Source organism: Salvelinus fontinalis, chromosome 1 (assembly GCF_029448725.1).
Source record: "Salvelinus fontinalis isolate EN_2023a chromosome 1, ASM2944872v1, whole genome shotgun sequence".
NCBI lineage: Eukaryota > Metazoa > Chordata > Actinopteri > Salmoniformes > Salmonidae > Salvelinus > Salvelinus fontinalis.
In genome coordinates, this window is record NC_074665.1 from 49,553,730 (window position 1) to 49,567,907 (window position 14,178).

At 42.4% G+C, this 14,178-nt stretch overlaps 1 protein-coding gene across 4 annotated transcripts; it reads right to left on the reverse strand.

Annotated features, from left to right (window-relative positions):
- Nucleotides 1-3,694: 3,694 nt before the first annotated feature.
- LOC129857030 (zinc metalloproteinase-disintegrin-like 4a) lies at nucleotides 3,695-12,593 on the reverse strand. Of its 4 annotated transcripts, none has more exons than XM_055924912.1 (23): nucleotides 12,466-12,593; nucleotides 12,046-12,152; nucleotides 11,825-11,898; nucleotides 11,648-11,726; nucleotides 11,435-11,511; nucleotides 10,868-11,066; nucleotides 10,663-10,728; nucleotides 10,501-10,563; nucleotides 10,087-10,256; nucleotides 9,619-9,843; nucleotides 9,322-9,499; nucleotides 8,969-9,058; nucleotides 7,119-7,314; nucleotides 6,763-6,865; nucleotides 6,388-6,559; nucleotides 6,188-6,268; nucleotides 6,009-6,093; nucleotides 5,804-5,924; nucleotides 5,516-5,690; nucleotides 5,190-5,237; nucleotides 5,028-5,078; nucleotides 4,645-4,896; nucleotides 3,695-4,419 (listed from the first exon to the last, which is right to left on the reverse strand). In XM_055924912.1, exons 1-23 carry the CDS (start codon nucleotides 12,509-12,511, stop codon nucleotides 4,360-4,362), a joined length of 2,718 nt encoding a protein of 905 aa, XP_055780887.1. In that variant the 5' UTR covers nucleotides 12,512-12,593; the 3' UTR covers nucleotides 3,695-4,359. The 4 variants fall into 4 exon arrangements, with proteins under 4 accessions (XP_055780887.1, XP_055780877.1, XP_055780906.1 ...); XM_055924902.1 differs by having other exon boundaries at nucleotides 3,695-4,422; XM_055924931.1 differs by having other exon boundaries at nucleotides 4,666-4,896; nucleotides 12,466-12,592.
- Between the last annotated feature and the right edge of the window lie 1,585 nt (nucleotides 12,594-14,178).

Consider the following 14,178-nt stretch of genomic DNA (forward strand, 5'->3'; position numbering starts at 1 on the left):
GTGTTGATATAATTGTAATTATTGTCAAAATTCCACTTTTTAACAACCATCAGAATTAGGCAATAATTAAGAGTAGGCAAAGTGATCATGTCAGGTGAAAATATATATCAAATGTTTTACCGTTGCAACATTTGATGCAGTCACATTCACTGTGGTTGTCTGAAGCAACGTGTGCTGTAGAGTTCTTCGGTTATTCCCCAATTTGCAACAACGTCAATGAGAGTCATCACTATCTTTCCTTTGCGGTACCTCAAACTGTCCTGATAAACTTGTATGAGTTAATTTGACTCCTGGCTCGCAGTTTGTCTGGGTACTATCTTAACATCATCCCAAAACCTACTCTGAGCTGTAAGGGTTTTTTTGTCTTTAAAACAGGTTTTAACAGGATTCCTAAGCCCTTTTCTAATATGCTTTGTAGATATGGGCCAAGTTCTGTTCCTGCACACTAAAGCTGCGTTTACACGGGCAGCCCAATTCTTGTCTTTTTTTCACTAATTGGTCTTGACCAATCACATCAGCTCTGAAAAAGATCTGATGTGAAAAGATCTGATGTGATTGGTCAAAAGACCAATTAGTGGAGAAATATTCCGAATTGGGCTGCCTTTGTAAACGCAGCCTAAGAGTCAGTCAGTGATTCAATACGTGAGTCACTGACCACTGAAGGATGTGCAGGATATACTGGCCTTGCACTTTCCCCACCCTGTCATTATCACCAATGTTTCTTTGTTTCCGTTGAAAAGAGTCACTCTCAGCTGGCCATGTGACATATTAGTTTTTACTGCAGATGTCAGGAAATGATTTAAGAGCGGGGGGTGAGTGCCTGTGGAGCTGGGCAGGTCATGTCCGGCAGGGAAATGAAACCTACTCCCCTTCTTGGATAATTTTATTAAATGTAATGGGTCTTTTTGTCCTCTCTTCAGACATGTGACCGTAGCATTTGTCAGATGAATATGTTTGCATTCCCTTCTTCAAGAGGCAGTTGGTTCTCTCCGCCTAGTATTTGAGCTTTAGTTGCTTGTTTGTGCTTCTTTTTTTCTCCAAAGAAAAGAGGAAGATATCTTCATCATCCATGGTTCTGTGGAACTTCTCATATTTCTTTGCTCACCCGGCATCATTTAAATATAGGCTATTAGTCAATCCTACTCTGTGGGTGTCATCACGTCTTAAGAACCTGAGTTAGTTTCTGCTTTGCATTCATTTTGCCGTGATGGATGAGGGAAAAAGAATTAAGCTATTCAGCGTTTGCTGTGGCCTGGCAAACTGCACTAAAATAGCAACTGCTTGTAAGTAACAACTGCCACTGTAGAAGTGTATAAAAATAAACGTGTGGTCTGACTGCCCTGAAGCCAAGTCTAGGACTCTAGGTTTCACGAGGCAAAGTGGTTTTGTCTGGTGTTTTTCATTTAGCATTTTACAATACGAACATTCCTTAATACAAGACCACAATAACTGCTGTACGTTTTGTTCCATGTTCCAAGTGTTGTTAATGTACTCTTTTCTAATAATACAATTTATTCTTTGTAATCCCTCCAACCCAGTAACCACTGTTGAAATCTGAGTGAACAACAAGCGCAGAAACACAAAATTCATTGTTTCGTTGTTAACTCCTAAATAGAAAACAAGACATCCTTGTTTCAATGTTAGTGAACCAAGTACTAAACAACTCAAACAAGCACAGACACAGACATCCCATCCCCCATTCTAATAACAACCAGCAGTGTTTTAATACGTTGATACTGAGTGAATCAGACTGAATCATCGGAGGCCTCAGCATGCCTGAGACCAACCCCTACTTAATGCTACATTCCTGAGCATAAAGCATCTGAGTGCTGATCTAGGACCAGGTCCTCCCTGTCCACGTTATCGTGTTCATTTGGGTCTAAAAGGCCAAACTGATCCTAGATCAGGATTCCTGTCTGCTCTACTCCTCCGTCCGCGCTGACCCAGATCAGGGCCTCACGGGGGAGTCACTCCATGCTTCCCAAACCATTTCCTTAGTCACTCACGAGACTGCCCAGGAGACTGCCCGTATATCTGGGAGCTGTTCTGAGTCAGTTTGTAAGCAATAGGCTATGTGGCCAATAGGCCTGTGGCTCCTGGCTGGCAACACCATCTTCTTTTGTGGAAAGATTTTGTGTGTGAACTGAGAGAATCTGTCAGAACTGAATTGGATGCCTAGGATAAGAGTTGCAGTAGTTCCTGTGGTTGGGTTTTTCGTCTCTGGTTATTTGGACAAATCAAGATTTCGCAGGTGTTAGCATCTTTTGAATTTCGGAAGGAGAGGGTACATTCGGCCCGTAACTTGCAAAGAGAGAGGGCGGAGCTCCTCCTTTCGGTTCCGCTCCTCTTTCTAGCATTTCTTGCTAGAACGTTTGGTCATTTTGGATAGTCACTCATGAGACTGCACAGGAAATCCATCAATCTGGGAACTATTCTCAAAGTCAGTCTGTGTCAACACTTAATATACAGTACACAGTATGGTCTACTGTATATGGCTCAGCTGGTTAGGGCATGGTCCTAGCAACAACACAGCGAGTTTGAATCCAGAGGCTACACAGATCTAACTTTGGTTGGCTTTGGATGAAAGCGTCTGGGAAAGTATATCATATGACATATTACACTTGAAATTATGGTCCATCAATGATTGTTCTTTCATTGGATGAGTGTTCCCATCATGACCCCACCCCCCACCAGAATGAATGAGGGATATTTTAGGAATGGTTTCAGGCTATTAACACCAGAGATATCAAGGGAGATAAAATGAGTAATTGAAGACTGCCGTTGCATAAAGGAAGGGACCAATGCAGACACAGTGGACAGATAAGAGACACCTTTGAATACTACGTGTAAACGCCTATCTGAAAATGTGGGTACAATCGGAACGTGGACAAGATCAGGGCCAAGGATGCATGTTAGCGCCAGGTATAAACGGAGCTTAAGACACACTGTAAGACTAGAAATCTTACTGATTGGGGCTTTAATGCAACGTTTCCCTTTGGCACATTTGCCATCAAATTAGATATTGACAGAATCCAAACTGAATTTGTCACTGAGCTGTTTTTGTTCTCCTAGATGTAGCAATTGCGCAATATATAGATGGGTCTAGCTTCCTCCTGGAGCAACTGAGGGCATTTCCTGTTCTGTTGTTTGCAACCAACACAACCTGTTAGTGAATACTGTATTGTTCTAGTGAGATACATACTATATTGTCAACCTCCAGGCCACTGACTGGCGGTTGACAAGGATTCACTATTCATTGAGCATGTATGAAATCCTGTGTGCTCCTCAGCTTGTTTCCCACAGACTCGTGCACCCCATGACTGCCGTGCTTGACACAGAGCGGTGCTGCAGCATGTTAACAAAAACAAGTGCCTTACGGCAAGAGATATTATGAAACCATGAAGTACTGTGGAACTAATGCTCTTAGCTAGTGAGACTTTTCTGCTTTTGGCTTATCGTGTAATTAACTAGATGACTCCTTGGTGAATTCTGTCTGAGTAAAACTATTCAGTTCCACTCGAGCATTAGCTTATCATAAAAAATGAATGATTGTACTATCAGAGGAAGGAATGCAATGAATATGTAAACATTTCTTTTAGCTTTTCTTGAATATAAACAGTGTTCTCCCCTTTTTCTCTGTCCTACTTCTGGGCTGAGATGAGTAGTGTCTGATAAAACTAAGACAACCACTATGTATTTGTTTAGGCACATTTTTATTTGTATTACAATCAACAGTTTCCTAGGCCATTTGAAGACCAAGGATGCATTGGACTGGATTATTGCACATATCACAATAAGCAGATATAATACGTACAGTATTTCATTTCAGTAAGCCTATCTCTCACTTGTAATATTAGTAATATCTTTGAAAAAATAACTAATATCAATGTAATAAATACATTTTCGTTTATAAAAAAAAGACAATGGCTTGAGCACATGACAAGCTTAAAATGAACATTCATTTGTACAATTCCATGAGGCTCTCCCCCTCATATTTTTTTTTGAAGCAGCCTATAAAAACAAGTACAACTGCTAGGTTTATTTAAAAGGGAGTGGTCTACTGTAACAACAAAAAAATTATATACAATTATTGTAAAGAAAAAAAAATTGAATAAAAAAAACACTGCGTGGGAAATGCACCAGCAATTCTGTTCCAGCATTTTCCAAACCACTTTTCCACAGTGGTTGAGGAGAACATTTTGAGACACCACCATGTTGATGTTGAGTCTTCAAAGATATTCTCCACAGTTGACTTTAGCCTCGGTCCTCCAGGACCTCCTAGAGCCTGAAACAAGGACTAGGCTCCTCCTCAAAGCCTTGTCTTCCTATGAGTCACCATACTGCTCCATGCAGCAGTCATCATCGACGTGGCATGGGGGGAGGCTTCAATGCAATCTTGTGGCTTGCTCCTCCTGAGGTCTGCTGAACACACAGGGATCAATTAGACGGCCATCTTGAAACGTGCCCTTCAATTCTGGTTACGCAAAGAATTACGAACACAAAATGTATTATTTTTTAACTTTTTTAACTTTTACTTTCCTGCGATGCAATGGTTTCAGAAGATACTTTTTTTTTTTTTTTATCTAACTGCTATGAAGAATTTGCAAGACATGACTACGAAAAATGTGTTAGATAAACAATTACTTGTGGGTATTTGCTGGGTACCTTTGGTGCTGAGGGCTTGACTGGAGGCACTGGGTAAGGACTGGACTTGACTGGAGGTACTGGGTAAGGACTGGACTTGATTGGAGGTACTGGGTAAGGACTGGACTTGACTGGAGGTACTGGGTAAGGACTGGACTTGACTGGAGGTACTGGGTAAGGACTGGACTTCACTGGACACACTGGGTAAGGACTGGACTTCACTGGTGGCACTGGGACGACAGGCTTGATTTTCTAATAGAACAATATAAAACAATTGATAATCAGTTCATGATTAGACTGTGTGGAGACCATGTAGTTACTTGTTTTAACAGTTATACCATGTTGTTAACATGTTAGTCATCGTAATGGCTGGAATAACTCACCGGTTTGCTACTCAGAGTCGGCAAAGGCTTTGACGGAGGTAGAGGTTTAGTCTGATGATCAAATAAAAATGCTTGTATGAGTTTGGCACTGCAGAATACATTTCTAAGATTCCAGTGTTTATTAATATGATACATTTCGGTATTTCAATTGGCATAGCTCACCGCTTCAATGCGAGACTGTGGCTGCACTGCAGGCAAGCTCTTTGGTGGCTGCAAGACAACATTTTCTCATAAATATTCCTCTCCATTTAATTGGCATTTTTCTTTCCAAATATCCCTAGTCTATTCAAAACATACCAACCTTAACTTTGGGCAGGCTATCTTTACGAGTTCAGCAGCTTTCACTTCTTGTTGCTATCAATATATTTCACATAGGAACTACATACAACATGTATGATAATACTAGTAACTCTACATAACAGCTCTTCATCAGTCAGCCTGGAGGAGTGGTCATTTTGAGATAGTTAACTTGTGGTAATGTAGCTCACCTGTGGAGGGGGCCTGGAAGGGACCACAGTGACAAACAGAGCGGTACAGGCTTGTGTTGCAGATGACTCCATGAAGGTGGGTTGGCTAATTTGGGGGGGCTTGCTCAGAGGTTTGCTCTTCGCACCCCTCTCCCGGAACATTGGGTTCAACTGGCCGGAGGTAGAGTGGACTTTCCTGCGCATCACACATCAATATGTTGATTACGTACCAAATCATTTGAAATGACAACTGCGAAGTGGCATTAACAATTCATTTTTTAAAACGTGTATGTTAGTGAAAAAACTCACCTTTTGGAGGTGTAATTTTCTCTCTTGTTTTTCTTGCAGCACATCAGTCCTGCAACCAGGAAAGTGAGCAGCAACAACACAGCTATCGCTGCTGAGATGCCAGCTACCACCCCAAACTGGTCTGCAAAGCAAAACATAACCAATCATTAAGATGTTCATTTTCATGAACAACAATGCATGTCACAACAAAGTGAATGAGGCGTACCTTGAGGCAAGTCTGAATACTTGACGTCACAGTAGGGTGGAGCCCAGTCTGGGTCACAGTGGCACTGTCCCTTGTTGTTGCACACCTAACAAAAGAGCGCACAGAGTGTGAAGATTGGGTCCATAACAATTCTAGCTAAGTTGTACTAACGACTCGAAATCGACAGCCAATGCACTCACCCCATTGTTGTGACATTTGGATGAACAGTCCGCCGTTTGACCATAGATTTTGACATCTTGGCATTTGTGATCATAGCAAACCTGTGGAAACAAAGAATTGTTCACTTAATTTGCCCTCTCATATGAACACCATGGATTCATGTCCATGAATTCATATAGGCCCTCCCGAGGGGTGATTTGGAATTCATAAACAGTCTTACCTCGTTCACGCCACATTTAGTTCCTGTTGGGACCATGTCCAGAGATCTTATTTTATCCTGGTCCACTGCTATGTTGCATGTCCCCCCTCCCTGCATATTGTAGAAGGCCTTCTGCCCAGTGATGGGATACTCATCTCCTCCAAAGCAAAATAGTGTTCCACATTTCATATTCCTAGGAGAAGAAAACAAATTGACTTAGTATTTGACGTCAAAATATGGCAACATGTTTCTTAACAGCGCAAACGTATGGAAGTCTTGTAATATCTGTTTTCTTCTATTTGTAAATTGCCTTCTTTACAATTGGCATTGTGTGGTCACATTCGATGGGAAACAGGAAATGTCAGAACACAGGAAGTCAGATGGGCGGGAACGTACTGTGGTGTGCAGCGAACAAAGCCATTTTTGGTCCTTCCGCAGTGGGCTCCTTCATTGCCACCCAGGTTTAGATTAAAGCAGGAGTCCGTGCCTACTTGTGCCGCTAGAGAACAAGAGGAAACGTGCGACAGTTACGACATGAATCCTTACTGTAGATGATCATCGTTGCACAATTCACAATATGACGTTCAACCTGCACTGACCGAATGAGATTATATCTAGGCCTAGTTTTTTTTTCTGGAAGGGTTCTGCTTTGTGCTAATGAAATAACGTCATAGGGTTTTGGATGGTTACGCCGTGTCACAACTCGTGTAGTGTAAATGGCTATGTACTTCAAACAATAAAGACAGAAGTACCTGGTCCCCACAGTCTCTTGCAGTGTTGCTGAAGGGTCGGACATTGCCCATTGTAGCAGTAGCCCTGACCATAGCTACAAGGTTTCCCATTCATCTGAAAGGTGTCTTCTGGGCAATGCGCTGAAGTTCCAGTGCAGTACTCTGCCAAGTCACAGTCACTGGAAGCTCTTCTACACAAACTGGCTGCTTGTTTCAGCTGAAGAGTGAGAACAAATAGTTTAGCGGTTGAGGAATGACTTGATTTGTGCAGTGCTTTTCAAACATTACGCTCAAAGCGCTAACTTCAAAAACGAAAATTGGACTCTACTACTACAGCAAAGTGTATGGTTCTTGGTTAGACGCCAAGTTTGGTTCATACAGTAAAAATAGTTTTTGATGACTGACTATGCCTGCTGAAATGTCTGTGTACACGTCTGTCTTACAGTCCCCTGACTGTCATATTAAGGAAGGATATGTGTAGTACAGTACAGGGAAACACAAGTGCATCAGTCTGTTTCCTGGTATTATTGCTGCTATTTCAACCCTGGTTTCTCCGAACACTCCTTCTCTTGTGGCTATGTTCTTTTTTTTTGCTGGTGGTTATTAGTTGCAGTTGGTTGGGTGTGTCTCTCTGAGTGGTGATGAGCAGAGAGAGATCAGAGGTGGACGTTACCAGCTGGTCTGACTCATTCAATCATACGGTGATGAGGCCTCCCGGGTGGCGCTGTGGTCTAGGGCACTGTGTGCCACCAGAGACTCTGTGTTCACGCCCAGGCTCTGTCGCAGCCGGCCGCGACCGGGAAGTCTGTGGGGCGATGCACGATTGGCCTAGCGTCGTCCGGGTTAGGGAGGGTTTGGCCGGTAGGGATATCCTTGTCTCGTTGCGCACTAGCGACTCCTGTGGCGGGCCGGGCGCAGTGCGCGCTAACCAGGTCGCCAGGTGCACAGTGTTTCCTCCGACACATTGGTGCGGCTGGCTTCTGGGTTGGAGGCGCGCTGTGTTAAGAAGCAGTGTCGGCTTGGTTGAGTTGTGTTTCGGAGGACGCATGGCTTTCGACCTGTGTCTCTCCCGAGCCCGTACGGGAGTTGTAGCGATGAGACAAGATAGTAACTACTAACAATTGGATACCACGAAATTGGGGAGAAAAGGGGGTGTAACATTTTTTTATTAAATAAAATCATACGGTGATGAGCAGAGAGAGATCAGAGGTGGACGTTACCAGCTGGACTGACTCATTCAATCATACGGTGATGAGCAGAGAGAGATCAGAGGTGGACGTTACCAGCTGGTCTGACTCATTCAATCATACGGTGATGAGCAGAGAGAGATCAGAGGTGGACGTTACCAGCTGGTCTGACTCATTCAATCATACGGTGATGAGCAGAGAGTGATCAGAGGTGGACGTTACCAGCTGGACTGACTCATTCAATCATACGGTGATGAGCAGAGAGAGATCAGAGGTGGACGTTACCAGCTGGTCTGACTCATTCAATCATTAAGTGATGAGCAGAGAGAGATCAGAGGTGGACGTTACCAGCTGGTCTGACTCATTCAATCATACGGTGATGAGCAGAGAGTGATCAGAGGTGGACGTTACCAGCTGGACTGACTCATTCAATCATACGGTGATGAGCAGAGAGAGATCAGAGGTGGACGTTACCAGCTGGTCTGACTCATTCAATCATTAAGTGATGAGCAGAGAGAGATCAGAGGTGGACGTTACCAGCTGGTCTGACTCATTCAATCATACGGTGATGAGCAAAGAGAGATTAAAGAAAGATGAAACCAGCTGGTCTGACTCATTCAATCATACGTTTAATAAAGCACCCAGATTTCCCAGGACTTGACATATGACCGAAAATGCACTTACCTGGCAGTTTTCACAGCATGCTCCATGAGCACAGCTGGATCCCTCAGTGAGGCGACAGGTAGTGGGGTCACAGCAGGTATTCTTACACTCCTAGGAGGGACAAAAATCACACCAATCAGTTACAAAAGACAAAATAACAATTTAATCTAACCAAATGTATCGTTTAGTCAGTTTTCCAAAATGTCTAATTTACAGTGCAAACAAAGCAGTCATGCGTGTGTATTTTTTTCTCGCCCTTTTATAAGCTTTTACAAAGTTTTATCATCTTGGATTGAGTCAGTGGAATAGTGTAAGACGATATAATCAATGCCAGTGCACCTTGTGCACCAGTGCACCTTGTGAGCCTGACTTACCTCCACAGTTCCACAGTCACACTCTTCTCCCGGGTCCAGGAAGGCATTGCCACAGGCAGGCCCCACATACAGCCTATCAGAGCCAGGCGTGTCCAGCAGACATCTGGGATTGGCTCTCTCCAGGAAGTCACTCAGCTGCTCCTGACTGCAGCCACTAAACAGCCCTGGGTACTCTGACCTAAAGGCGTGGGAATGATGGCTCCCTTTAGAATGACTAACATAATAACTAACATAGGACAGTCCTCACTGTGTCAATGTGTTAGTGAATGTGTAACGTGTGAGTGTTTTTGTATTTACCTGACCCGATCTGCCATGACACAGTTGTCGTTGGACAGCGATGTCCCACAGGTGCAGCCTGAGGTATCATGGGACATGCCCAGGTTGTGGCCCATCTCATGAGCGATGGTTGAGGCAACGCCAATAGGGTTCATGTTGTGGTCCTGGTTGACTGCACCTGAACTTCCAGTGCACATGGCAAGTTTATTTGCCAGTCCGACAGTATCGCCCAAGAAATCTTTACCACTGTTGAAAACAACACCCAAATGTTGGAGGAAAGCTTTAGAACTGTCATTAGCTTTGCAAAACCCCGAAACAAGACATTTGGCCATCGTTTCAATGCTATGCATTAAAAACAACATTTTATATTGATATTTTTTACAGCATATAATACAAAACAATTAAATAATGGTAAAAGGATTGTGATTAATTGCAATCCATTTCCTTCCACACAACACACACACAAAGAAGATAAGGCTAACTACTCACGTGACAAACTGGGCATTGTCATGCTGTTCCCTCTTCAGAAGGTCGTCTTGGCGCCACTGGAGAAACCTATTCAGGGTGTTCTCAGGACTGATCGTGACGTCAATGTGATCCCTAGTAGTCCATATCTCCAACCCCACCAGCATGACCCGGATGTTCAATGGCCGATACAACTAGGATGTAAAGACAGAGGTCTTTTCAATAACTCCTTCATTAATATAAGATATATGTACTAGAGACAGGTGGGGTGGGGGACTCCAGGCCCTAGGCCCTTGTTATTACAGTAGGCTAATTCAATATAGCATCCTAAGTACCTATAACTAGAACCTGGACCAGCTCAGAAAAACTCATTGACCTAACTATGCTCATGCAGCCATTCACAAACAAACACACAAAATGACTTCCTTGAAAAGGTACCTTATCAACATGATTGGCAATTTCCAGCATTCGACCTTGGGTTTTGCTTCCAAATCGTTTGTACTGAAAAAACAACAAACACACATAGGTTAGCCACCAACAAAGGCTGTCAGGAAACAAGAAAGAAAACATTCATCTATATTGATACATAACATAGCATACCTCTGTATAGTCAGCCACCAGATACATCTCCACAAATCTTTGAGGCCCAGTGATGGGTTTACTTTTCTGAAAAAAGAGAGAGAGAGAGAGATAAGAAAACATTGGACTCATCTTACAAGATAAATACAACATACATAACCTCTGAACACGTTGGATGTGTATTGTGTAAGTAACCAGAAGGAAGCATTAGTAAGTAACTGCATACCCAGCCTTTGGACTTGAAGAGGCCTGAGAGTCTGGGGGCCGGTCCCTGGTCATGGTCATAGACCGTGCTGTCGTTGGAGTGACCACAGCTGGCCCTGTTGGCTCTGAGGTGCTCCTGTCTGTACAGAGCATGCTCCCCATCGGCAGAGTCTCCTAAAGGTTCAACCAGGTAGACTTTCTGCTCAGCCCTCACAAAGCCACTGGAAAGACACATCAGAGGGCGGTTTTCTAAGTGTTGCATTGAAAAGCATGGACAATCAGTTTCTCCCCAATGAACATAGCGTTGTTCCTTCAAACGATATGATATAGTATGAATAATCAACATCAGCGTCATAAAAGAACGTCAACAGCAACGTCATAAAAGAAGGGGACATTTCTAAATGTGTAAGACCTCTTTCAAAATGATTTCAACCCCAAATGTTTGTCATTCCTATTACACATCTGTGGAAATGTTGAATTTCTCAAAAGAGAACTTTGACTTCCAGTGAAATGTCAAGTCATTCAAAGGCATTCAAAAAGTTCAGAAACTGCTGATAGAAAACAGGAAATATGGAGATATCTCACTTACCTAATGCCAGAACAGATTCCAACACTAATGGATGAATCCTCAATACCTTGAATATGACCATGATAATAGCAGTGGTCCTAAAATGTTGAAATGAATACAAGTATTGGTTGAGAGCATATCTTAAAATACTGTACACATTAAATCTGCATAACATGCAATGAATCAAAAAATGTGACACAAAATGTAAGCTATTAATTTAAATGGCTTAAATACCTCATAATTTGGAAATGTTGTCACCCGCCTTCCATCTTCTGAATAGTGTGTTTCGGCGTAATTCCTCCCAATAAGTTGCCTATGAAAAGAGTAAGTAGTAGAACAATTAATTTAACTGCTACCAAATATGTTACCAAAACTCGTCTAGTAATTGGTGGACAGTTAAAAATTATTTACCTATTTTTCTCCAGATGAATAGTGTGGTTCTCGCCATCAATGGTTAATGCATATTGTAACTCGTCAGGATAAACCTAGCAAAGATCTTGTTTAGTTGTCGACAATGAAAAGCTATCCTGTTCTTTATAACACCCCTCATCATTGGGATTTGAAATATTTCCCTAATTTGCAGGGAACCACTATTACCTAATTATAGAGAAAATATAAGGGGATGTAAGCACCTGGTTTGAGAAAATGTTTCTTTTGACCCGACCAGTCAGTCTCTGAGGTCGGACGACATCGTAGCGCTCCACATGATCCAATTTCCTTGCGCCCTTGACCAGTACAACTGAAAGAACAGACATCCAGACCTACTTTAACAGTCATCATTTTCTTATAGTAATTGTCATTGATTTAAAGTCTAGACTGTAGACATTGATTATACTACGAGCATCATACAAGTGATCAACTTTGCAATGTTATAAATAAGTACTACATGTGCTATTAACATTTGCGCTAATTAGGTCGCTGTCCTTAAAAATACTGTACAATAAAATACACCTTATTTTTGTAGTTGTTCATTGTAATTATATATGATTATATGTGACATAAAGACCTTGAGATAGCAAATATTAAACCATAATGATATATTTTCAATTTACCCCAATACGTGATGCATAACAGGAAAGTATATATAGTGTATCGCATGGCTGGAGCGTAATATCCCAGAGTTTCTCAAATGTGCTGTACGCACCGATACTAATTTGATAGTGAACATAGAAATTAAGCAGCTCTGTTCCAGTGCCGCCTCTCCGTGACGTACGTTATCGCCAAGGGGCAGCCGTTTCTCGTAGCAATCATGACATCACTCACATATTACCGGAAAACCGGTCGAGATTATTAAGAAGTCTATAAGGCCACGCCTGACGCCCAAAGCGATATTTCACAATTTATTAAAATTAGTTGAAGGTTAGAGTTAAGGTAAGGATCAGTTTTACGTTTTTGCTAGTCGGTTTAAGCTTCAGCTGTGTCCTTATAGCCTCTTCCTTATTAATAGGGGTGAGTGGGGTAAAATTAGCCATTTTTACAGTCAGCATCACTAGGTCAAGGGAAATATAGTATTCTTTCTAACATATATTTCAGGATGTGGAGTATCCATGTCAGTAATCCAAATTAATGTAAACATAACAGTTCTGAAAACATAGCATGTCCAAATAAAAGTGACCTCTTGGCACAATTTACCAGGTATGGGGCAAAATTAGTATAAGGACAGGGTAAATTCAGCCTCCTTCACATTCGTGGGCAAGTTCTCTGCATTTGAGGCAACTAAACCCATGAAACTGGTCAGTGAGATTCTTGATATGTTTAGCAAGCTCAGACTCCATGTCATCAGGCAAGACCTTCTCTGCTACTCTATCGTATCCTCTCTTTCGCACAGGTACATGTTAATTGATTTTTTGTCAATGTACCTCTTCAGTATCATTCAGTCTATTTTTTTTTCATCCCTTGCTGCTGCTCAAATGGACTTCTTCCCTTCACTTTCAAGAACCTCAAAGGGGGCTAGACCCCTGCTTGTTTACCGTTTGTTTACACGGGGCATGATGATGTTACTTTTTTCAATCTTTACTTTTTTATTTTTATTTATTTTACCGTTATTTTACCAGGTAAGTTGACTGAGAACACGTTCTCATTGGCAGCAACGACCTGGGGAATAGTTACAGGGGAGAGGAGGGGGATGAATGAGCCAATTGTAAACTGGGGATTATTAGGTGACCATGATGGTTTGAGGGCCAGATTGGGAATTTAGCCAGGACACCGGGGTTAACACCCCTACTCTTACGATAAGTGCCATGGGATCTTTAATGACCTCAGAGAGTCAGGACACCCGTTTAACGTCCCATCCGAAAGACGGCACCCTACACAGGGCAGTGTCCCCAATCACTGCCCTGGGGCATTGGGATATTTTTTAGACCAGAGGAAAGAGTGCCTCCTACTGGCCCTCCAACACCACTTCCAGCAGCATCTGGTCTCCCATCCAGGGACTGACCAGGACCAACCCTGCTTAGCTTCAGAAGCAAGCCAGTAGTGGTATGCAGAGTGGTATGCTGCTGGCAACTAACGACATGCCACTGGCTTTCAGTAAAAAATGTACCGTTTTATATTTTGTTTTATTTGTAATGTAAGTGCCTTAATGTGTTTGGACCCCAGGAAGAGTAGTTGTTGCCTTGACTATGTTAGCCCACACAGCTACAAGGATGCACTCTCATGCTAGGTATATGACCTCATATTGTAGCTTATAGAGACCCCGACTATTGTATAAAACAGTCTTAAAAACAATCTACTTTGGTTTAGATACAAACATCATGAAACCTAAA